This window comes from Notolabrus celidotus, chromosome 5 (genome assembly GCF_009762535.1).
Source record: "Notolabrus celidotus isolate fNotCel1 chromosome 5, fNotCel1.pri, whole genome shotgun sequence".
Lineage (NCBI taxonomy): Eukaryota > Metazoa > Chordata > Actinopteri > Labriformes > Labridae > Notolabrus > Notolabrus celidotus.
Window position 1 is genome coordinate 5,499,974 of NC_048276.1, and position 25,742 is coordinate 5,525,715.

The window sequence follows — 25,742 nt, forward strand, 5'->3', positions numbered from 1 at the left end:
CCCAAGCGATCTCCAGGGTGGACCCTAGGGAACAGAGCTACAGAGCTACAGAGCCACACACACACACACACACACACACACACACACACACACACACACACACACACACACCAATGATGCTGCCTTCACATACTCTGTCCATTTCCTCCTCTTTTTCTGTTCCTATCCCATATCGCTCTCTCTCTGCGCCTCCTTGTTGACTCACACAATATTGTTGCATTACTTTATAACTGTGTTGTGGTCACAGTTTATTGGAAAACAGAGAACACAGTGTTCAAACAATCAAGCTTGTGAAACATGGAGTGACTCAAGGAAGCTGTCTTGTACACAATCTTCACTAATGACCCTACGATTCTCTACATATGCTGATGACTCAGTCGTGTATTAAGCAGAATCTAGTATCAGTGGTTTAGAGAGGGAGTTAAAGTAAACCATAGACCTTTCTGGAGTCCCCGAGCTCCCTTGTCTCGTAGGTTCCTCTTGATCTCTGCCGTAGACGCCCTGCTGGTGTGGACGTGCCAGACTCCAGCTGTTACAACTACTACTATCTGTCTCATCACCTCCATCATCCCTCTCTCTTCATCTCCTCTATCCTTCTTTCCAACCCCAACTCAGTCTCAGCAGATGTGTGTCTAACATGAGTCTGGTCCTGCTGGAGGTTTCTGCCTGTTAAAGGAAGTTTGTCCTTGCCACTGTAACTTGCTAAATGCTGCAAAGTGCTCTGCTGATGGTGGATTAAGATGAGATCAGACTGAGTCCTGTCTGTAAGATGGGACTGGATCTGATCCGGTCTTGATGTCTAGACCTGCTCTGTTTGGAAAGAGTCTTCAGCTGACACTTGTTGTGATTTGGCGCTTTAAAAAATAAAGATTGATTGATTGATTGATAGATGATGAAGATATTGAGGTTTCATGAAGAAGCTAGCAGGGTTTTAAATTAACAAATAAACAAACAAATATTGTCTTCTCAGCCTGGCTGAACTTTCTGAACCATGTCCATTTTTAAAAGGTGTTGATCAAGTTCTTTAGTGTCTTAGTGAAGCTAAGATGAAACAACTAAAACATAATGTAATGATGGATATGAACCTCTACACGTAGATGTTACCCAAAGATATGGCAGTCTATTTTCATTGTATAAGTTGCTGGAGTGGCACCAATTAGACTTCAAGTAGATAAAGTATCCCTCATGCAGCATGACCCATTTCAGACTGATCTGTATCTGAGGACTTTAGGATGTGAATGTAGTACAGTAGAAGTGAATCAGGGATGAATGCAGCAGAACTTTGATGCAGTATAGATCTTACTTTCTAGTAGCTCATTGCTGTCTGTGAGTCGTATGAAGTGAGTGTTTTTGAGCATCTTCAGCAATGTGAGTAAAAAATGTCCTTTTATGACAGAGATGTGACTTCCACTGTACGAGATCCACATTGTGAACTCAAGAGAGGAAACAGAAGGACAACAGTGCTCTCTAGTGGTGAGGGAGGGTCAATACAGACGCTGCACACTTTGGGCTCCAACAGCAGAAAACTAGATTGATCCTTTGGTCTAAAGCAAAGGTGTCCAAACGTTTTTCAAAGAGGGCCACATTTGATGTTGTCAGAATACTTCAGGGCCAGTGGCTCCTACTGTAACTTAGGTGACTTAGGAATCCTAAAAGTTATATATGAAATCTCTATTTAATAACAATTATTTGACATTTTGTTCTCAATAAATCAGTAACTAGGAAGTCCTCAGTTCTCCACAAGCCACGTTAACATGATCAAACTTTATCTTCTTCTGTAGAATGTTTTTCATTCGGGTCGGGCAATGTGGGGAAAAATACTGTCTGTTTATTTTTCTATGGCAGGATCACGATCTGGATTTCATCACACTTCTATTTCATGTTGTTTTTAAGACTTTTCTGACCAGCAGACAACATTTTAAGAACTAAATAATTCTTGTCCTGCATTCTGAACTATTTTTTCTGCACCAAATTTTGCCTTTTCTGCACAATTTCCTGTTTTTGATCTTGTCTTGTGTCTTCTGAACTTTTAGTGTTCATCAAGAACATTTTCACATCATGATAAAAACATTCATTTGAAAAAACCTGTCAACTTTAAGAGTTCTTGTGTTTCCTCCTAATTATATTCCTGCAGAATATCCAGAGCTTTGAATTTATCAGAGTAGTCCATATGAAGCTTTTTGAGATGTTTCTGGATTGACTTTAGTTTTGTTTCTGTGCTTGAAAGAAACTGCAAATGTTCAGATGATTCAGAATGTGATTAATTTCTTTGCTATAATAACACATTTTAAGATGGAAGCTTGGGGCCATAATTAAATGGACATTGGGCCGCAATTGGCCCCCGGGCCGTACTTTGGACGCCCCTGGTCTAAAGGATCCATCAGTCCACTTTATGTTATAATACATAAAGTCAACATTTGTATTACATGTCTGTGCCTTTTTTGTTTCATTTATTACTATAAGTTATCTGCTCAATTATGAGTGTTGAGTTCTTTAGTCCTGCAAAGAGTAGGAGTCCACCTGCTGAGAATGACCAAAGGTACATTTTGAAAGTGATTCAAATTTGTTCCAAAATTAGTTTAAGTTAAGTAAAAAATAAATAAATACACTTTTTTAAAAAGACTTTAAAAATGTAAGATTTTCTCCTAACACAATAAATAAGATTTAACTAAAGACTTGTAATCATGGTCTGGTATTCTGCTGGAGGTTTCTGCCTGTTAAAGGAAGTTTGTCCTTGCCACTGTAACTTGCTAAATGCTGCAAAGTGCTCTGCTCATGGTGGATTAAGATGAGATCAGACTGAGTCCTGTCTGTAAGATGGGACTGGATCTGATCCTGTCTTGATGTTGGGTCTTTGGTAATAATAGAACATAGAGTACGGTCTAGACCTGCTCTGTTTGGAAAGAGTCTTCAGATAACATTTGTTGTGATTTGGTGATGTATAAATAAAGAGTGATTGATTGATAATCCACCAGACAGCCTCATTCTATCTTTCCAAAAAAGTGGGTTTGTATTAATGATGTTTAATAAGGTCCATTGTGACGTGACCCTAGTTACCACTTTGTTAATCCAGATATGGATTTTTACGGTGTGGTGATCTACAACGTTAAATAAAAAATCATAAAGTTTGTTTAATGATTTCAGGCTTCTCAACTTGGGTCCACCTCCTCTGTCTTCTAACATCTCTTCTTGTTGTGTGTTGGGTGGTGGGGGCTTCTAGGGGAGAGTAGGTGGCATCAGTGTTGTCACCACCTGGAGCTTGCATGTACGGAGCCTGGGTTCATTGATCGTGGTGATGCTGTATGGGTTGGGTTATTAAATTAAGGTGTTCTGTACTGGATATGATGGATGGTGGGAGCTGGCATGGAGGGGGGTTGCTCTGGGACACTAAAGCTAACTGTTTAGCCTCTCCGAGGTGTCATGGGACTAACTAAAGGTAACATCAGCCCACTTATTAGTGTTAAAAAATGGGCTGCCAATCTGTTCTTTCTATTTTGGACTTTAGGGGACATCAGGAGCCATGGGGAAGGCTACTGAACTTATCAGTAGAGAGCGTAGGGGGCAGGTTTCTTCGCTAAGCGCTCATCCTTTCTTCTTTCATTTAAATAATGTTTTCTGTTCCTGTGATTCATGTTTTTAGCAATTGTGGCTAAAGTTACACAATGAGACATCCTGTTCATAACAATGTATTTTTAATCTACTTAATTTATTATTTTAAAAATGCAAAAAAATGTATGATTTTTCTTATAATCCTAATTATTTCATCTTATTTTATATAAATATTGAAGTTCAACCATTTAAATTATTTAAATTATCTCCAGTTTTTTTTTGTTTAATATTCAAGTTTGAAAAAAAATGAACAGGTTTTCTTAAAATTATATTAAAATTGTTTTATTTTATTTTATTACTAATTTTACATTTTATATGATTTTCTTATAATTATTTTATCTTATTTTCTTAAATATAAAAGTTCAACCAATTATATGATTTTTATATTTTTTATTTAGTGTTAAAGTTACTTATTACTTATTCAAATTTTACAACATTTTATATGATTTTTCTAGTTTTCAGGTTTTTTTTCACGAGTGTATTGTAACCAGCTAACAAACTTTAAAACCCTGATTGATCATTACTTTTTTCAGCAGCTGTTTTAGTTAATTTTGCATCTAAATAATTAAGCTCTCTTATTATAAAGTGATATCTTAGTGTGTATAACATTTAAAAACAAAGTTTCTATGAGCTCTCTTTGCTTGTGTTTGTCATTTCATAGTATTGAGATATCAGCACAGTAAAGTAAACATACTGACACTGGAATTAAAGGCAGCAATGCATAACTAGCTATAAAGGTGAGATTACAATGACAACTAAAGTGATGAGAATAAGGTACACAAAATCATTATTTATTTTCTACTTTACAAAACAGCTCAGCCCGTCCTCCTGCTGTCACTCTGCCACAGTTCACCTCAGAGCAGAGCCGTCCTCTTTGTTTGCTGTTTGGACCAAAGACGTGCACTTTAAAGTCTAAGTCTCCTCATCATCACTCCCCGCCATGCTGCTGTCCGTCGAGTCTGCCTCCTCTTCCTGTAGCGTCTTGGGCTTTTTTTCTGGGGGCTGTTTAGGCTCTGTGGTGCTGGGCGGCTCTGTGGGTTCTGTGGTTGGGGTGGTGGTAAGGGTTGGGGTGCTGCCCTCTGCTGGCTTGGTGCTGCCCTCTGCTGGCTTGGTGCTGCCCTCTGCTGGCTTGGTGCTGCCCTCTGCTGGCTTGGTGCTACCCTCTGCTGGCTTGGTGCTACCCTCTGCTGGCTTGGTGCTGCCCTCTGCTGGCTTAGTGCTGTTGTCCTGCTGCTCTTTGTTGCTGCTGTCGAGGAAAGAAGACCAACCCTTCAGCCGCTCATCCCGCTCTCGTGAAGTCTCTTCAACCTGAAAAGAAAAAATATGATTCAGTTGATGAAAATGTCCATCATGGGTTCAGGGTTCAGGGAGGACATTGAGATTGGGCCACAGTAGCTGTTGGCGAGGAGGCTCACAGCCTGCCTCTTTACCTCCCAGTAGCTCGACACAAGTTAATTTGAGTTCAGCATTTCCAATATGGCACCCGCTTCAAAACAGCGCTTCAGAAACAGATGATGTGACTTCACTGATACTACGTCCATTCATAACACGGTCTGTGGGTTTACCTGGTAGTCCGTCTGTCCATCCCAAAGCTGAGCCGACAGCTGCCGCCCTCCAAACCAGCGGTTGTTGAATGACAGAATGCATGCATCTGCCTGCTCAGGCTCCTTAAACGCAACGGATGCCACGCCGTCTGGGTGTCTCTGCAAAACCAAACACAACCACAAACCGCTGGTTATTGATGCCACGGACATAAAACATCCACCACTCTATGTTTGAAGCAGCTTTATACTTACATCGAAGAGGATCACCTTCTTCACCTCTCCAAACTTCTCACATTCTGATCGCAGGTCGTCTCGGTACTCGTTCAACACGAGCGGGTCTTCCTATGAAACACCAAACACCAGAGATAGATATGTTTAATGGACTGCTCCTGTAGGTGAGTTTGTAAGTGTATACCTGTGTCTCTCTGTACCTCAAAGTCACTTGGATGGAACATGTTTCTAATGATGACTACTTTTTCGTGCCTCTTCCTCAGTTCTCCCTTTTTCTCCGGCCTCCAGTCCAACTGTCTTCAAGAGAAACACACACAAACAGGATGGATCAGGGATCACGTGTGTGAAAAAACAAACAGTGGAGTGATGACAGAACAGGATGAAAGAAAAGTAAGTTTACTTCTGTTGCTGAGTCATCTTCTTCCTGTATTCTTTGCTCTTCTTCTTCTTCTTGCTGGCGTCGTACTGGCCCTTCAGCTCAAACCGCGCTGCCTCCACGTGAAGTCTGTAACCTCTGACCTCTGACTCGTCGATCAGACGCAAAGCCAACTCCACCGACTCTTTCTGCAGGGAACCAGAACACACACACACATGTACACATCATTTCACTGGAGTGTGACAGAATAACAAATTACATCCTGGACTTTACATTTTACTTCCTAACTTTGTTCACATGGATATAAATCATCTTATCCCTAACAGCTCTGACTTTCTGTGAAGTTCAAACACACCAGAATCAGGAAAGAGCTCTTCTTTGCAATAACTAAATCACACAGCAGTTTAATTCAGTTAGATCCTACAATAAGATGAAACTGAGCTGCTGTGTAAACTCACATTTTTAGAATCAGGTTCTAACTGTGCATGTGAACTCTTCTTCGATCACCTGTGTTATCTGATTTCTCTCAGTATTCTGATTGAAGTGGTTCAGGTAAATGAAGAGACTGAGCTAAGCTAATTCTACATTAGGTATGTGCACACATCGCTGCATTCACAGTGGGCTGATTAGTAAAAATCACAGAGTTAATGTGAATATTATCTCATATAAAAGTACAATTGTTCCCCGTTTTCACCGGTGCATGGTTGTAATATGATATTTCCGCCAGACGTTGGCTAGAAACGCTGTTTGCAAACCGCATTAATAGAAGAAGAAGAAGAAGAATACTAGCAGCACCTCGTCCTGGTGCTGGTTAACGCGACTACAACACAATTGGACCATTAACGAAAAGGTGTTTCATGGAGTGTTTACTTTACTGTCTACACCTGCAGCACAACAAGTGTTGTGTTAGTCACTGTTGTCTCAAGTTGATGTTTCAAACCTGCCGCTCGATTACGAATAATCGTTGAATAAATGTCAGTGATTATCAAAAAGTATTTTGGCTTGAAATGCCCCTCCCGACTGATTATGCCGGCCCTCGTTAATACAGCGATATGTAAAGTACAGGGTATGAGTTACAAACCTTCAGATAGCAGCAGAGGCCGTCCCCCTTCAGATTCCCTTCTCTGTCCTTGTAGAGTTTGACTTTGTACTCTTCGGTGACCGGGTCCCGCATCACGATGCCGCCCTTGGACATCAACTCGACAAACTCCTCAGTGCTGATGTCAGGAGGCAGACCTGAGGACGAATAGTAGAGAGAGAGAGAGAGAGAGGGAATAAGGAAGGATGAAGAGAGTCAGCGACTCATGGGAGAGCTGTCTGCTTCACAGTAGTGCTACCAACCTGACACGTAGACGTTTGTGTTCCTGTTGTCATCGATGTCGAACCATCCTACAAAGACAGAGAAAGAAAAGAGAACATTTCACACATCTGGATTTGTGTTTCAAACAAACAAACACGAATGTTAAAGGAGGGAGTGTTGAAATATACGTCAGAACATGTTGCTTTTCGATGCTGCGTTACCTGGCTCTGGTTTCCTCTTCTCCCCTTTCTGTTTGGGATCTTTAGCTGAGGTCTCAGTCTGGTCTGGATTCAGGTTCTGTGTTCCTGGTTTCTCCTTTTTTGAAGGCTTGTTGTCTTTTTCTGGTGCTGCTGGGGGAGTGCCACTCGCTGCAGCGCTATTTGCGTCTGGCTCTCCTTCCTTAGTGAAGCCATAGTTGGCCTGGTAGGCAGCGATGAAGTCCTCTGTTATCTAGAGGGACAAAGAAAACTTTATTAACACTATCCCAGAAACAAGCAAGATTAATGTGACCCCGTCTTATAGAGGCTGTCCAAATATAGTCCTGACAAACAGATCGATCACATTTGAATTTTTGGTTCTATCAAGATAGTGTTTGGATTCAGTTGAAAAGGAAGCACATATCAGCTTAACAGAAGTTTTCACACTTCCTCATAAAGTATAACTGAAAGATGAAGACCTCAGATCTCAAAGTTTACATTATTTCTGCAATTCCAAAATACTTAATCGAAGTAACTAGAGTATAATAAATCCCAAAAATTACAATCACAGCAGCTGTTATCAGTGTTGGTGAAATAATAATAATTAGCTCAGCATTATGAATATACCACAGGCTGCTTTGAATACAGCAGCAAGACAAGACTGAGATATGTCTGATGCCAAAGTCTTTTTAAAACACGTGATGAAAGAAAAGGTAGAGAGAACTCATACTTTAGGGAACCAGGCCTTCTTTTCGTGGTCCCAGTCGTACACGGTCCCATCCTCTGGGTCGGTGTAGGTGTAAGGGTCGGAGCCGTCTACGTGTCTTTGGTCGTAAAGCTCCTGCATACGCAGCTGCTCCATAAACTCCTTGTTGGCATCAGGTCCACCACTCATCTGAAGAAACACAGAGGAGTGTTACAGCTCATTATTCACTATCAGCATGTTAAACACATTTGTATTATAACAAAGTCTAAGAAGTGTCTGTCACTTTATTTGTTTGTTTTTTATTTATCTACTAAATTGTATTGATGTTTGATGTTTGTTGTAACTCTGTAACTGTGCTGCTGCCTATCTTGGCCAGGACTCTCTTGAATCTCAGTGAGCATTTCCTGTTTAAATAAAGGTTATATAATAATAATACTTGTGGGACGATTAAAGGAATATCTTATCTCTTCTGCAACACAAACCATCAGTGTTGACAGGTTGGAGATACATTGATTGCAACTCATCAAAAGTCATGAAAGAAGGAGAATAAATCAAAGCTACTTTCCTCTCTAAGCTCACAGATTTAGTTCCAAGTATTCAGGATATATTTGCAATGGATCAGCTATGAATACCTTTGATCAAAACAAGATAATAAACACCCACGTGTTGTAAAGTAGATCATAAACGACATTCAGATATTATTCCTCAGGCTCAGGGCTTCAGTGTTTGCTGTCAGTGCCTACTATAATCAGCTTTATCTCCCTTGTGGGACTGTCATCCTCATAACACATGAAAACGATACCAGCCAGTTGCTTTAATTCATCACAGACCACCAAGCTCTGACAGCTTCAGTGTTAGCATCCTGATTCATTCATATTAATACCTGATGAGTGTTTCTACATGAATGCAGACGATCAGACAACATCACGATGATTTACACACGAGATAAAACACTGCAAACATGAACTGAGGAGAAGCTGTATTTGTAAAATGTGACAATATGAGAGTCTGTCTGCACACACTGCTAACTGGAGTTAGCATTACCTTATACAACAGTAATCAAAGCAAACGAGGAAAAACAAGCTACAATTTAAAAACAGCCTCCCTCCCTTTAAAGACCCAGATAAACAACTTACTCTGCTGATGTGTTTCGATGATATAAAAGATGTTTTAATATTTTTAAGGTGAATTTGAGGTTTGGCGCTGCCCACAAGCGTTTCTCCCTCACAGTGCGCGACGGCAATCAAATCAAGTACTTCCGGGGTCAAGTCTCTATTGCGCTTGCGTGGTGGATTCTTCTTCTTCTTCTTTGTAGTTTATTGGCGGTTGGCGCCACCAGCTGGACTGGAGAGTGGAACAGGAGGTTTTTGGCAGTATAAATAATTAAATAATTAATTTAAATCAAACAGACAATTAGAACAAAATTTTAAAAAAAACTAAAATATATTTTTTAAAATAATTATATTCATTTAAATAATAATTAAAAAAAATAAACCCCTTTAACTAGACCACAATCACTTATCAGTATCAGTATCAGAAATACTTTATTCATCCCGGGGTGGAAATTCAGTTATTATAGTATGAAAGAAAGTCAAAATATGAATAGAAAGAATGAATTCAATAAGATATAAATACGAATAAAACTATAATAGTAATGATAATAAGGGATAGCGTTAACATTCAAAGTTCCTCTCTTTGAACAGATGTTTACTCTGTGACTTCTTACAGCAGCTTTAAAAGATCAGAAATATAAAAATATAAAAATATAAAAGAATAAAAAGAATAAAGGTATTAAAAATATGCCATTGATACTACCTGATAAATAATAATAATAATTGTATTTCCTATTTTACTTACTAATTATATATATACATAATTTTTATTGTATTCTTTATTTCTTATAGAATGTAGATTATAGTTCCTGATCCACACTCCAGACCGGTAGGTGGCGATCATGCACCCAGACGTTGTTTGCAAACCGCCAATAACCCACGAAGAAGAAAAACAAATCGACCCCTCGTCTTCTGGGAAAACAAGCAACAAACACTCAGCTAACTCTCTGACTAATAAGGGTTATCCCTCCATGTAGCTTAAGGTGAGAATTCAGCTTTAACTCTAGTCCAGCATGGCGGAGGGTCCGGCTAACCTTCCCCCGGGAGACCCGCAGCTCATCGGGATGATCGTGGAGCATCTGAAGAACCGGGGACTCTTCGACGAGTTCCGCAGGGACTGTCTGGCTGATGTTGACACCAAGGTACCAAACACAAACTACACCTTCTGTATTCACTGTATCTACCCTCACAGCTCATGTTAGACCATGCTGCTGTGGTCCTGGTGCATGTTCACTGAGTTCCTGTCTCTGTCTCTCTCAGCCCGCCTACCAGAACCTGAGACAGAAGGTGGACAACTTTGTCACCTCCCAGCTGAGCACTCAGGACTGGAACCCGTCCATCAACAAGAACCAGATGAGGAACGGACTGAGGCAGAGTGTGGTCCAGTGAGTGTTCCATCATCCACCTTAAACACCCCTGCATTCATTATCTGTGGAACATCTATAGAAGAAGTTTTTATCTTGTTATTGCAGGGAGGCCAACTTTGAGTGTCTGTATGGAGTGAGATTTTTATGACATGGACCTTATCACATATACTGACATATACATTTAATCAGGTGCACTTAATTTGATCACACATGGATTTAACATAAGAATGATCAGTGGTGTACTCAGGCTGTTTGAGGGACAGGGGAGAGGAAAGTAGAACAACACTTCCTTTCAAACCTGAAACTCAAATTTTAGGGTTAAGTTAAATATTGAGGCAGAGGCAACAAGAGAGGGGATCAGGGGTCCTCCTCCAAGAAATTTTGAGCATCTAACACTTAATCCCTGCATTCTGGTGAATATTTATGTGACCATTTGTGCTGGAAATTAAATTATGTAAAGGAAAACACAAGATTATTTACACATAAATAACAAAAAAATGAATTCAAATCCCAGGGAGAAGCTTACAGGGACTCAAATCGGATCTGTTATTTTTCATGAGGTCTCTTTAAAACTGAGGAGTTCAATTCACATTAGAGATTTAAAAAAAATAAACACTTCAATCAACAAAATCAACTTTCTGAGCTCCCAAACCTGTAGCAGTCAGGGGTCCCAATCATTCAGGTAGAGATAACAGCGATAGCTTAGCTAAAGTAAGAGATGCTTTGCAGCCTTTCTGTTTTCATTACAGTAGTTAGAGTAAAGAAGATTCATTGTGTCACTATTGTACGACCTAAGGCCACTATTTGGCTCCTGGAAATTTTAAAGTCGAGTATTTACTTTCAGGTTACTCTGAATAAGTTGATGTATCAATGTCTTGAGTAGTCTCACCTCATTGTCTCTGACAGAAGTTAAGCAGAGTTAAATTAGAGCAGATCAGAATCATATGTTGAAACAGCTGATCGATCAACACGGAGACATAAACATGTCACACCACAGAGTTTTTATGGTGTAGTGTTCAGGGTTGCCAACTCTCACGCCATTCTACTTTTTCCTCTCAGTTATTCGCTCTCTCATTTCTGATAGTTAAGTTGACATGTTTGTCGTTTAGATCCGGTATGCTGGAGTCCGGTGTGGACAGGATCATCACTCAGGTTGTGGACCCTAAGATGAACCACACTTTCAGGCCACACATAGAAACCGCCATTCACGACTTCCTGTCAGGGGAAAAGAGGGAGGAGAACGCTGTGTGCTCTAACCCTGCACCGCCTGAACCGACAGAACCTCTGGAGCCCCCTTCTGTTTGTGGACCCAAAACTCCCTGAGGTAAATAAACAACATATTCAAGAACATTACAATGATACTGTTTCATTTAGAAGAACATGCATGGTGAATCTCTATTTCTTGTCCTGCTGCAGGTGCACACACTGATCATCGCTGTCTTCTTTTGAAGATGAAGAGCCAGAGAGGAAAAGAAGGAGGAAGAGTTTTTTCTGCTACGTCTGTTTAACAGAGAGTAGTCAGGAGGAATCATCAGCTTGTGTTGTCTCACAGCTCATGTGTGCTGGAAAAGTTGGACAATGCAGAGTTACAAACTGTTGCTGCGCTGCACGGCTCTGTCCTTAACATGAAATTGAACAAACAGATTATGTTTGAGTTTTTTTGGTGATCATTATGTTTGTCTCAGAATCATTGATTCAGAATGATGAGTGTGTTTTCAGCTAAGCTGCGTTAGATAGAGAAGATCCTGCAGGTTTGTGTAGTTAGACCACATGTACAGATTGGGTTTCTGCAGATCCTTCACAATAAATCTGTTTGAATTTGTTGTTTTTTCAAAGATCTGTTTATTTGAATTTTGCTACATGCTGCATGAAAAGTAAATACAGCAAAACAAAACTGAATAACATATAAAATGCTGAAGGGTAATCTGAAAAAATCATAGGATGATAAGATCAAATTAATAACTAAATAATGTATTCATTAATAAATACAAATTAAAATATTAGCTGAATAAATAGTATACATGTGTCTATTATAATTTTAAAAAAGACAGTATATGACTTTAAAATTGACTAAAATTTGAACTAGATAATAAAGTAAGATGGAATAAGACTCAGTTAAAAGTGAGACTAAAAAGGCAGGATATAGTTTGCTTTTAAAAATATTTATACTTGATACTGAATACTAATATGAAGTTAGTAGCTCCCTGGGCCCTGCATTAAAAATGATCAGAATATCACTTTGACACCACATTAAATTTATCTTTAAACGGAGAGAAGTCAGACGAAATTTTATTGTACTTGTACAACGACAATAAAGTTGATTCAGATTCTCATTCAGTACCACCAGGTGGGGTTGTTGTTCTCAGTCAAAGGCTAACAGAGTCCACTAAAGAGCAGAACAAGTCTTAAACATCATGCACAAAAATATGAATAACGAAGTTGAAAGGAAAAAGTTGGTTTGTCTCCAAATCATACAACAAATCCACAAATCCTTTTAGCATTTCTTCAATTTAGCTTGTGATTTTGTCAGTGTGTGTGTGTGTGGATGAGTGTGTGTGTAACAGCTTGCACAACTTTATTGATTGAAGTACTTGTTTTTGGCCGCAGAGTGATCCTCACTTTAACACAAATATGCGTCACAGAGCGTCTGTCTATCTGTTGCTCGTGAGTTTCACTGTCTGTGAGTGAAGTCTCATTCACTTTGTGACCGCGCAGGGTTTTATATATGTTATTTTTATCATCTTTCTTTGACATTTTATCCTTTTACTCATGAAATAACAAATAGTCTTATTTTCTATTTTTTATTTGATTAATATAGAATGATACTTTCATTGGTTGATTCAATATTTTACTAAAATAAATGCACTTTTTTTTTAATTTAAGTTCCTGTAATTTACTGATATAGCAAAAAGTTTTTTGAATATTTACAACTTTAGATTTCAGTTTTTCTCCACATCAGGTCTGCTGTAAAAAGCAGAACACAAAGCATATAACTAAATCTATATTTAACAAAACAGCATGTTTTTAACTACAAAAAAATATATATATATTTTTGCTAAATACATTTCCCCTTTCTTTATAATGCAGAACATTTCATCTTATATAACCCCCATTTAGAGAGATTCAGAGAACTGTACATGCCTTCACTGCATTACAGGAAAATCGGTAAAAACTCCAGGGGGAAAGCCCAAAAGTTTCTGAAAATAGTCACAGAAGTGTAGATAAAAAATGTGAAACTAGCTGGATCGTCTGTAAGTGGATTTAAGTTCTGCATCCTGAACCAAACGGACATAACAAGTAGCAGATAAATCCAGAAGTTACCAGTAAAGACTCAAACATTATGGGAATGCTTCCTCTTATGTAGCAAAACAGATAATTAAGATTGTGATCCATATGTAAGGCCATAGACAAACACACACACTCACACTCACACACACGGGCGGACATGTTTACTACAAAGTCATGAGAGAGACGGAGTACAAGAGGGCCCTGTGTGTTAACTGTTTGCATACTGGTGTCTACGTGCATCTGTGTGCAGTGACAGGCATGCGAGTGTGTGCGTGTGCTGTGTGTGGAGGTGAGGGGTCGTTGTGTGGGTGGTCATCAGGGGTTGTGTGAGGGAAGCTGCGGGATGTTTTGAAGCCGGATGAGACGGAGAACAAACGGAGAGGGTCAGGGGGAAAAAAAGTCCTCCAACAAAAATTCAAACATTTGCCCCTGTAAGAGAGTCTTCCCCAGCTGGGCCCCTGCACGGACACACACATAAATACACCCCTGACCTCCCCCTACAACACAAACACACACACACACACACACACACACACACACACTCATCTCAACCCGGTCTTTGAAGGTCTCTTGGATACAGGGTGGTTAGATCTGAGGAGCGCTATGAGGTATTTATGTGACTTACTGATGTAATGTTGTCACATGATTGTGGCCTGTCCCTGGATGTCAGGGGTCAAAGATCATGGCTGTTATGAGACAAACTATAGGACCACAACAACTACACAGTGAGATGTGAGCACACTGGACACATTTAAAAGGAGAGAACAAAGCCTGAGCCTCCCCTTGAGAACAAAAACATGTTCAAGGTTACATCAGGAAACAAAACAATGTTTTATGTACAGAGAGTGTTTCCCCCGGTTCTTGTTTTGATACTTACATCTCTGAGTAACAGGACTGTTCCAATTTTAGATGATTTACTGACAAAAAAAGAAATATATATATATATATTACATCATATAATCTTGAGTTTGGGCCCTAACTTTTTACATTTTGCAGCTTTATTGATACTTGAATGCAACTCAACTCAATTCCTGTCCCTGTTTTTACTCAAATTAAGCCCAGCAACAAAATACATTTTAAAAACAGCATATCGTTGAATCTAGTTGCATTGACATCAAGTTTTAGATCATTGAAGACTGACAATTTGCAGAAACGATCAGGTTGCAGTTTGAGTCTTTGTTCTGAACTAACCTTTAAAAGCAAAAGGTGTAAATCTGCTGTTGCATGGACTGATAATAGATTAATGACAGATTTGGGTCCAGATTTATCTCAGTCCTTTTGTCAGTATTGATTATCCCATGAGGTTTGTTTTTGTTACAATCAATTAAAACAACCCCATAGTTACCCAATAGTGGATAGCTGTCAGATTTTCTTTATGGTTACAAGAGGCTTAACTGGGATAACCAAGCGGTAACCTCCAGTCTCAAAATATGAAGCCCATGCAGAAGTGTCATAAACTGCAGTTCCTCGAGCATCCACTAGAGACTGGCTGCAGAAACACCTGAAACCACATACACACCCATTAAAGAAGACGATCTTTACAGCAGAAATATACATGTTTACAGCCTGGTTTCAAAAAGTAGCTTTGGTCTGAATAGCTAGTTTCTCTATCAGCACACACTGTACAGGGGTGAGTTTTTTTATAACGCGACTGTTCAGAAGATATTAAGATTACAAGTTTTGCCCATTTAAGGACATGACCGACTTGATTGACAGGCGGGCACCCTGTAGCTGTTAGCGAAAAAGCTAAAGGCACCTGCCACTGATTGGCTTCAAAGCAGCGCTTCAGAAACAGATGGGTGACCTCACTGAGACTACGTCCATTTATTATTCAGTCTAAGGGAGCAACATAATGTATTGGTAATCTACTGGCAAATAATCTCTGGGTTTAAATAGGCCTGTTTGGAATAAAACAATTTTTTTAATCAAATAAAAACCTGAAAAACTTGCCAACATCCGTCGCCAACTTTGTGTTTTCGTGCTAATTTTAGCATGTTGACATATATAGCTAACCGAGCACTCAACATCCGGGTATTCAACGTTGATATTCGGTTGACAACAAGGTGGGATCAGGACTGCATGTCGTTTAAAGGGACAGTGTGTAAAAATGCTGATGCTGAAGCAATATTTTGCTGTCAAAAACATCCAAACGTCTGCTCACACCAACATCCACTTATTTGTTTGTCTGACATTTGACTCACAAAATACAGAAACGCTCAAATACTAGTCGCTACAGTTGAAATGTGGCGGTGCAAGATGGCTGCCTCCATAGACGGAGACCTGCTCCCATCTACATTATTAACAGAAGTATACATATATATTTTTACTCCGGTGAATATACACAAATTTGAACAAACATATGAGTATTATATTTAATTTCTACCAAGTCTGTTCTGCTAAATGTTGCTGAATACGCACTGCACCTTTAAAACAATATTTAACTTGCTAATGTTTGTGTTAGGATTTAGCTCTAAGCGCCATATTTTCATGCCACTAAAGCTGCAACACATGAAACTTTAACCGTATCTTACTCTTGAATTTATTACATTAAATTTAAGTTTATTTTGGTCAACACTTCCCTCCACAATATACAAGCCATGTAAAAATCACAAATAAAAACAAAAACAACAAAAAAATATCCACATATATTTCAGCAAATCACATGCTGACCAATATATATATAAATATATATATTATAATGAAGTCTTATTTGAAAAGCTGACTCTGTTCACACAGACTGTTCTCTCTTTTAATGTGGGTGCTTCTGACATGATCCTCACTGCAGTCTCCCTGCCAAGAAAGCAGCTGCTTATACTCTCTCACACACACACACACACACACACACTCACACACACACACACACACACACACACACACACACACACACACACGAGCGAGCGCGGCTGGGGGTTAATTGAGTGTGGATGTCTTGGGTGGTTGAACTTCACGTACCCCCGTAGCAGGCTGCTGAGGAACAGGAAGACCTTATAAGGACATTTTGACTTTATGATCTTTGGATTTTCTTGGTTGGGTCATTTTTTCCCAAACTCGTCCCTGAGTGCCTCCTCTCTGCTCCAATCACCTCTGACTTTATCAATAACCAATCATTAATCAAATAAAGAAACACAAAGCTGTTCTTCTTCTTCATCAATTATAAACTTTTGGCTTCAGTTCGGTGCGCGTTCACGACGCTGCGCTCTGATTGGTGGAGGCGACACTTTGCGCGTCGTGAACGCGCAGCTCTCTGGGAGCCTTATATTTCAGCCTCGTGCGCAGTCTACCTGTGAAACTGTGACCTCCTGTGTCTCTAAGAGCTCGTGCTGCTGCTGTAACCTAAGAAATAAACAAACTAGTTCATCACTGAACGTCGTTAGAGTGGAAACATGCTGGTGGGCCTGTCCGCTGTGTTTTCTCTGCTGCTCGTAAGTGAACAGGTGTTGACCCTGGAGCTTCATGAGGTCCAGGAGAAACAAGTCAGCCAAGCCAAGAGACGCCTCTCTCCGCAGGGCACAGGTGAGCTCTTACAGGGGGTGGATTGCACTCTGAGGGGCACAGAGCATCCATGTTAAATCTGAATGTTAAACATAAATGTTAAATATAAATTTTGAATATGAATATAAATGTTAACTATAAACGTTAATGTTAAATGTTATTGTTAGATTTAACAATCAATCTGGATGTTTGATATAAATATAAATGTTAAATGTTAATGCCAAATGTTACATATAAATCTTAAATATAAATGTTAAATGTTAATGCTAAATGTTAAATATAAATGTTAAATATACATATACATGTTAAATAAAAATATAAATATTAAATATAAATGTTTAATATAAATATAAATGTTGAATATAATTATACATTTTGAATATAAATATAAAAGTTAAATATAAATATTGATGTTAAATGTCATTGTTAGATTTAACAATCAACGTTTAGATTTAACATTTATATTTTAATTTCACATTCAACATTTAACATTTATATCTATATCTTGCATTTAGATTTAACAGTGATTGTCACTTTATTACAAATAAAAATGAATTAAATGTGAAGAAGATCACAAATTTTCTATAAATTTGATTTTTTTTTTTAATTACTTAAAAAAAATTACACCGTTTTTATGTCATTTTGGAGCTAAATGTGGAGGGCCCCCTATTAAAAGCTTTAAATAGCTTCCTTGGGATCACCCCTTTCCACACATCCAACCATTGTGAAAATGTTTATTGAATATATATAGATGCATATTTGTGATGATGTGTGTGAATAAACTAAACTAAACTAATTGTTGGTGTTATTTTCAGTGTGCACAACTTTACAAGAGGCACCCAATAAAGATAGTCTCTAACCATTTGGTTAACAGTAATGATGACCTCATACTAGCCCAACAAAGTGGGTTTCTCAGTGTGACCTAAACCGGGTCTTTTAAGTACTTTTGATTATTTTTTTATTTCATTTGCAATCTTCAACAGAGAAAGCCTTCAGTTCTTCTTTGCTCACTCGGTGTTGATGTTTGGTTGGATATGTATGTAATGTGCATTTTCTGACTCCCTTGTCTGTCCTGGACAGAGCCGGTTAGTACAGAGCTCCTGTGTTGATGTGATGTGACGTAACTGAACGAGTTGCTCCATTAAGCCGGCTCCTTAACTCTTACTGTAGGAGCTGATATCCATCTGAGATCAGATATCTGTCAGCCTCCTTTTTAGAAAGAGTTTTCTTTATCATCACAGGATCTGAAAGCAGCCAAATATTATAGCTAATATAACCACAATAAAGGAGTTTCTTGCCTTGGAAACATTTGAGCTTAGCACTGTATGAAATTCATTGGTTGCACCAGTTGCCAACTTCAAAACTCTCATGTTTTCATTATATTTTAAGTATTTTGCATCAAAATCCCAGAGTGGTGCTAAATAAAACAAACATTTGGCAGCCTGAGGAGCGAGCTCTCACTGCTGAGCTGAGCAAAATGATCTGGCTCACTAAAAGAGACAGAACCCATCATCAGTAGTAGGTGGCTGTAATTCAATGCGCAGCTTCAGCAGCTCGATCCTCTCCAAGCACATTCCCTCCTCCTCCGCTGGTACTTCTAGCTCTATGTATCACACTGCCTCAGGTGTTCTAAGCACCTCTATGTAACTCTTATTGCACATGATGTTGATGGAGCAAAATGAATAGGCTAAAAAACAGATCATTACTGTTTACTGACACATGCCTCTGTAAAACTGTTATATAAAAGCAATATCATTCTTTAGGTGATGCCATTATACTGAATATCAGCATGCCTGTGACACAGCCGTGCCGATATTCAGTATAGAGGAACATGGGGCCCACTTGTTTCTGTTAAATGATTGTAGGGAAGTTATTGAGCTCCCTGGATGATTTTAGAAGTAAATTTAAGACTTACCTTTTTAATCTGGCTTTTAACTTGAAGTAATTTACTTTAAGCCCTAGACTGAATTATTAACATTATAACCAAGCATCATTTTCATTTTATTCCATCTTAGTTTGTTTGTATTTCATTGTATCTTTCTGGTATTTATATGGTTTTATTTTACTGTAATATTGGAATTTTATTTTATTTTTATTTTATTTTATTTTTCTTGTATTTATTTTGTTTTATGTTATTGATTTTATTATAATGATTTCGTCTTATTTTTCCGATATTTATCAGATTTTATTTATTTATTTTATTGTTATCCTTTTATTTTTATTTTATTTTTGTGGTATTTATCTGGTTTGTTGTATTGTTTTAATTGTAATTTAATTTAATTTTTCTTCTTTTCATCTGATTTTATTTTATTGATTTAATTGTAATTATTTTATTTTTCTGATATTTATCTGGTTTTATTTGATCAATTTTAATATAATTATATTATTTTATCTAAAATAATAATAATTCATATTACTTTTCTCTATCTTGTTTAAGCCTTGGATCATTTTACCTATTGCTGCTTATCTCTGTTTTTTTGTGAAGCACTTTAGGCTGCATGCTTGAATGTATGAAAGCTGCTATATAATTAAAATGAGTTGAGTTGATCTCTCTCTCTCTCTCTCTCTCCCTTTCTGTCCCTCTCTTAGCCGATATTCAGAGCTGCCTGGTGAGTTCAGGGGACGTCGGCTGTGGGACGTTTCAATGCTTCAACAACAACTCCTGCGAAATCCAAGGGCTGCACCACATCTGCCTCACTCTGCTGCACAACGCCGGGCGCTATAACTCACAGGTGGGGGCCAGCAGCACCGTCTGACCTTAAGTCACCCTCACAAAAACACTTTTCAGAAGTAGGTTAGCGTGTTTCCCATGAGGCCCCATTTGCTCTAACTTACATGGTCTGAAATCACATCCAACAGTGAGTATGAGCCGGCTTAGACAAGGCACATATGTATACATGTTTTAATTTCATTTAATCCCTTCAGTCATTACAGTCATTTGAAAAGAATGTTTCTCGTATAAGGATCACGGTATAGTTATGCATGGTTGCACTGGTTACAGAACAAACTGAGAGGGGATGTGAAATGAGAGAGGGAACATCCTGTCTTCTCTACTAGAATAGAAGTGCATTAGAGAGTGATGCACGTCCAGAGTGGCTCCTGTATGAACAGATACATTGGATGATGTTCAGCAAAGATCCCTGACTCTGGATAATTATACTACAGCTCCACAGTAACAAACGGTATAATGTTATTTAAATGTAAGCATCACAGCTAAGAGAGAAACACGTCTCTGCTCGGAGGTACCTTAAAGGGATATTTCAGTGTTTTTAAAGAGGGGTTGTATGAGTTTTATGCCGCTCAGCTCGGCCTCTTTAATGAGAAACTGCAGGGCGAGCTGAGCGGGAGGCTAGGCTACAGTTTTCAGAAGATGGGGCCAGTCCTGCCTTGTAATTTTGCTACTTCCTCTCCAGGGCAAGTCGTTTGTGAAGGCTGCGTTGCGGTGCATGGCGCTAGGACTGCGGCATCGCTTCAGCTGCGTGAGCCGCCGGTGCTCAGCGGTGAAGGAGATGGTGTTCTCACTGCAGAGAGAGTGCTACTCCAAACACCAGCTCTGCCTCGCTGTGCAGGACCACATGGACACCATGGGAAGCCTGGTCCAGTTCAACTTGATGTTTCCCCCGGGGTGAGAGAGAAGCTCAAACAGGAAACACAAACTTCCTTTAACAGGCAGAAACCTCCAGCAGGACCAGACTCATGTTAGACACACATCTGCTGAGACCGCTTTGGAGAGAGGGATAGAGGGAGATGAAGAGAGATGATAGTGGTGAGACGGATAGAAGTAGTTGGAGCAGCTGGAGTATGGCACGTCCACAGCAGAGACTAATGAGGAACCCACGAGACAAGGGAGCTCAGGGACTCCAGAAAGGTCTATGGTTAGTAACTTCAGTCACAGAAGGGGAAGAGGAGAGAGAGGGAAAGATCCCAGTGTGTCAGTTCCCCCAGCAGTCTAAGCCTATAGCAGCATAACTTAGAGCTAGTCCAAACCTGAGCCAGCCATTCAGCAAGTCACAGTGGCAAGGACAAACTTCCTTTAACAGGCAGAAACCTCCAGCAGGACCAGACTCATGTTAGACACACATCTGCTGAGACCGTGTTGGAGAGAGGGATAGAGGGAGATGAAGAAAGAGAGAGAGATGATAGTGGGGAGACGGATAGTAGTAGTTGTAGCAGCTGGAGTCTGGCCGACCATAGTCAGCAGGACATCTACTGCAGAGATCAAGAGGAGCCTACGGGACAAGGGAGCCCAGGGACTCCAGAAAGGTCTATGGTTAGTAACTTCAATCCCAGAGGGGGAAGAGGAGAGAGAGGGAAAGGCGGGATCCCAGTGTGTCAGTTCCCCTGAGCTAGTCCAAACCTGAGCCAGCCATTCAGCAAGTCACAGTGGCAAGCACAAACTTCCTTGAACAGGCAGAAACCTCCAGCAGGACTAGACTCATGTTAGACACACATCTGCTATGACCGTGTTGTGGTGTTGTCCGTCAAAAGCAAGGCCAACTAACTGGTACCGCCTTTTTTCTCCCTCTTTCTCAGACCGTACGTGGAGTTGATGAACTTCCTGTTGAGTTGTGGAGACGAGGTCAGGTCCTGGGTCGGTCGGCGGCTGCGTAGCCAGTGTGAGCAGCACTGGGGGGTGCTGTGCAGCAGCTTCGGCAGCTCCTGCTCCGTTAGCCCGTCAGAAGCTCCACAGTACACCACCTCCGGCCCGCTATCAACCGCTACACCCGGGCCTTTCACTACTCAAGGACTCTTGCAGCAGTCAACAGCAGCGGTCAAACAAGAGGACGGTCAAATCGACAACGTGACGGAAACTGGTTTCCCCGTGAATGACGATGTTGCTGCATCGTAAACACACATGGAGGTCTCTCAGGTGCAGAGAGAAGTTCATACACTTGGTTATGAGATATGTAGAGGTTTTAGATGTAGTGTAGATTTTCTGGTGCAAGCAACAGATTATAACTTATTCAACCTATTGGATGTTTGTGCTTTAATATTATATTTTCTTTACTTGTGAAAGGATTAAAACCATTCATCTACCTCATTTCAACTTCACAGTAGGACTGAGTGGCTGAATAGCATCGCACAGGGCATGGTCACACAAACACTACAGGGAATTACAAGTGCAGCTCTAAGTCAGCAGTCTATTTAAATGTTTTTGTATTTATAAAGAGTTCTAAATATGTATTACTATGTATTATCACGTTTCATATAGCTCAGGATTCAGGTGATGTTTTGTACGTTTTTATTTAAGTGAATGTAAAAACACATTTGAACTGAATAAAGTATATTAATGTCACTGGAGGGAGAGGAGTGTGTGTGTGAAGTCAGTTCAGCTGATGGTGATTTCTGCAGGTGAAATATGTTGGGTATGCTGCCATCTAGTGGTGCATTAGTTGAAATGCAGCAAACAATATTCCTCAATTTGTTGTAAATACTCAGTTTTATTCAAACAGACAGTAAACATTCATAAAGTGTCTGACTCAACATTTCCTCCCTGACTGATCAGATGTTTTAGATTGAAACTATTTAAGGCACAAGTAACTCTTCAACTACTTCTCTGTGAAATTTACAGCCAGTCCACATACACACTTTTCAAACTGCATCCATGTTGTACAAACACACACTCTCACACAGTTTGCATTTTAACAACATTTTCAACAAAAGGAGAGTTAGTGCATATAACAGCTTTGACCCTGGTTAGTTATTAATGCCAGATGATGTATTAAAGGCTCAGGATGCTTTTAAGCAATTTTATGCCGTCAGTTTTCATAAAGTAACAAGAATGCCTTCAAAATAAAACTACTTCTGAGTGTGAATATTTTTTTAATTTATGAAATAATCGCTCTAGGACGACAAAGTAACTCTAAAGTAGGACAATATAGCCTAAAGCTGCGGACAAGAGTTTTTCGCCCAGCCTTGAATGCAATGATTCGCACAATGTCTTGAATCCTCTTGCCTTTAAGCGTGTTGGTGAACATAATATGACTTAACCCTTAATGCCCGACCCACATCTTGCATATCAATCAAGTTTAAGGTGCCATGTCCACTGCCTCTATTCAAACTCAATGTGATTCAGCTTCCTCAGCACAGAAATGCCCTCAGAGTCTGCTGACTTTTGTTGCAGCACTCTCAGTTGAAAATAATTCAACTTTTGTAACTACGCCGCTCTCATCAAATTATCATTAAAGGCCCTGTGAGGAGTTTTTACCTGGCTGAGAAACAGACTGAAACTGATACTGATGCCTCTTTATGACCCTCAAAAGCAAACAAGACCATCTACAACAACACTGACACCTTCTCTGTTGTCATTTTAATGTCTAAAACCGCTCTGAGGGGGTAGGTGTCAGAACAGATGATTGACATCTCGCTTTAGAAACACCCTTTTTTGGCTGTTTTCATTGCAAATAATCACATTGTAAGATAAGTCTAAATGTTAAAAGACAACAGGATGAGGTTATTGCCTGAAGACAATTATTTTGCATGTACAGGACAAGAGATAAGAGGTATCACTTTGTCCACAAGGGGGCGCCAGAATCGATACAAGCTTAGAGTTCCTTTCAGCAGCTTTAAAGTCACTTCTTCATCACCGACCAATCAGAATCAAGGAGGGGTGAGACTTCTTGAATAAACTTTGTGAGCAACAACCGCGGAGGTCCGTATGGAGGAGAAAAGATATCACACTTGTTTTTTCGAGGTACAATTTAAAAGTTTAGAGCTGCTGCTAACGCTCTGACACGATTTCTATCAACAGGTTTTACAGTTTCTTGTTGAAATGCAGTTGAATGAAAGCAAGTATTAAGCATACAGAGGAATTCCACCTACCTGTGCAATCAAATTTAAAACTGACCTGACAGTCACGAATTAGGGAAGCAGAAGTGCCGGAGGACGACTTTCGGAACACAGCAACAGTAAAGGTGAGAGGAGCTCTGAAATTGAGGTCGTGGGCGCTCAGAGCACAAAAAAGGCGGCAGAGGACACGGCACCTTAACAAACAAAAAGGATGTTGAATGACTCTGTGCCTGAGTCCATCCCTCTCTGTTCTACTTCTCAAACTCCTCATGGTAACTTTCTGCTGAGTAACAGAACTAGCCAGGACACATTCCCCTTTGAAGGAGCAGCTGCCGGTTAAATAAAGGGAAAGATGCGTTTCTTAACAATGTAGAGAACAGTGGCAAAGAAAAGAGCCAGAGCGAGGAAGATGAGCAGCTTATCCGTGAGCTCCCGCCGGTTGTACTTGAGGATCAGTTTCCTCCCCAGGTGGATGGTTCCCGTCATGTTCCTAAATTCCTCGTTGGTTTCCAGCACGGTCCTGGAGGAGGTCGCTGCAGAGAGGAAGAAGAAGAGGAGGAGATAAATGAAACTGAAAGGAAACTTTTGTGCATAAACTAAAAGGGAAAAACACAAACATCTTTTTACCCAGTGAGCCAATGGTGTCATCGCTTTGGTTCACCTGCTCAGCCATCATCCTGCTGATGGACATCAGGCTCTCCGTGATATTGCTGCTGGTTTCCACGAGGCTTTCTTTAGTCGCTTTCCTGAGAAACAAAACACAAAAAAACATACAGTGAATCAGTGAACAGACAGTTGGCTTCATCCAGCAGATTAACACTGGTGTTTGGTTTCAGGTGTTATTCTTCAATGTACAGTCTCAGCAGATGTGTGTCTAACATGAGTCTGGTCCTGCTGGAGGTTTCTGCCTGTTAAAGGAAGTTTGTCCTTGCCACTGTAACTTGCTAAATGCTGCAAAGTGCTCTGCTCATGGTGGATTAAGATGAGATCAGACTGAGTCCTGTCTGTAAGATGAGACTGGATCTGATCCTGTCTTGATGTTGGGTCAACTAACCTCTGTCTGATGTTCGTGCTTTCTGGTCCATGCAGCAGCTCCTCTTTCTCCATGTTGTCTATCGCCAGTTTACAGGCGAGGTTAGCTTTCCTCCACGCCGTCTGGTTACTGGAATTAACAGAACAATAAATAAAAACACAGAAACATACTTTAGGAACTGAAGCTTCTTTAGCTTTAGCTAGTGATTTGTTAGGTCTTTTAATACAGATGTTTTTAAAAAGATGTTAAACACTGTCATTGACTGAATTGATGATTTCTGTTTGCATGTATGTAAGTGTTCGTCCACGCACCTCAACATCTGCCTTCGCTGGCTCTCCGTCTCTGCTTGGATGGCCTGTCTGTCCATCTCTCTGTCCTGTTCTCTCGCCATTTGCTCCAGATCCTGTCGGCATCACGTCACATCAAATTTAACCGTTTGATCACCAGCAGATGAATCAGTCAAATACGACACAGTACGTTTAACTTGAGGACTGACCTGGATCCTGAGTCTGAGTTTGATGAACTTGTCTTTCACCTGGGAGTTGAATTCCATGAGTGCTGAGTGAGGTCCAGGACAATCCCTGATGTCCTGCAGGTATCACAGAGAGACAGATACAGATTGAAATTCAATGAATCAATAATCACTTAACGCTGATCAGATTCTACATTTGGGGTTTGTCAAAACACTATTGATTAAA

At 39.9% G+C, this 25,742-nt stretch overlaps 3 protein-coding genes across 3 annotated transcripts in view; 1 reads left to right on the forward strand and 2 right to left on the reverse strand.

Annotated features, from left to right (window-relative positions):
• Positions 1–4,379: 4,379 nt before the first annotated feature.
• htatsf1 (HIV-1 Tat specific factor 1) lies at positions 4,380–9,237 on the reverse strand. Its single transcript, XM_034684367.1, has 10 exons — positions 9,100–9,237; positions 7,988–8,152; positions 7,282–7,510; positions 7,102–7,149; positions 6,842–6,996; positions 5,785–5,948; positions 5,585–5,681; positions 5,406–5,495; positions 5,175–5,312; positions 4,380–4,917 (listed from the first exon to the last, which is right to left on the reverse strand). Exons 2-10 carry the CDS (start codon positions 8,150–8,152, stop codon positions 4,522–4,524), a joined length of 1,482 nt encoding a protein of 493 aa, XP_034540258.1. The 5' UTR covers positions 9,100–9,237; the 3' UTR covers positions 4,380–4,521.
• Positions 9,238–9,902: 665 nt separating this feature from the next.
• Positions 9,903–22,527, forward strand: LOC117812667 (stanniocalcin-2-like). The gene is made up of 7 exons (XM_034683573.1): positions 9,903–10,217; positions 10,336–10,460; positions 11,552–11,762; positions 17,105–17,243; positions 19,812–19,954; positions 20,636–20,847; positions 21,756–22,527. The coding sequence occupies exons 1-7, from the start codon at positions 10,089–10,091 to the stop codon at positions 22,069–22,071; spliced, it is 1,275 nt and encodes a 424-aa protein (XP_034539464.1). The 5' UTR covers positions 9,903–10,088; the 3' UTR covers positions 22,072–22,527.
• Positions 22,528–22,639: 112 nt separating this feature from the next.
• bnip1b (BCL2 interacting protein 1b) overlaps positions 22,640–25,742 on the reverse strand; it is a 6,395-nt gene continuing 3,292 nt past the window's right edge. Inside the window, exons 2-6 of the mRNA XM_034683115.1 lie at positions 25,541–25,633; positions 25,356–25,447; positions 25,066–25,173; positions 24,639–24,757; positions 22,640–24,544 (exon numbers count right to left, since the gene is read on the reverse strand). Coding sequence (XP_034539006.1) covers positions 24,348–24,544; positions 24,639–24,757; positions 25,066–25,173; positions 25,356–25,447; positions 25,541–25,633 — 609 coding nt within the window. The 3' untranslated portion in view covers positions 22,640–24,347. The remainder of the gene's footprint in view (positions 24,545–24,638; positions 24,758–25,065; positions 25,174–25,355; positions 25,448–25,540; positions 25,634–25,742) is intronic.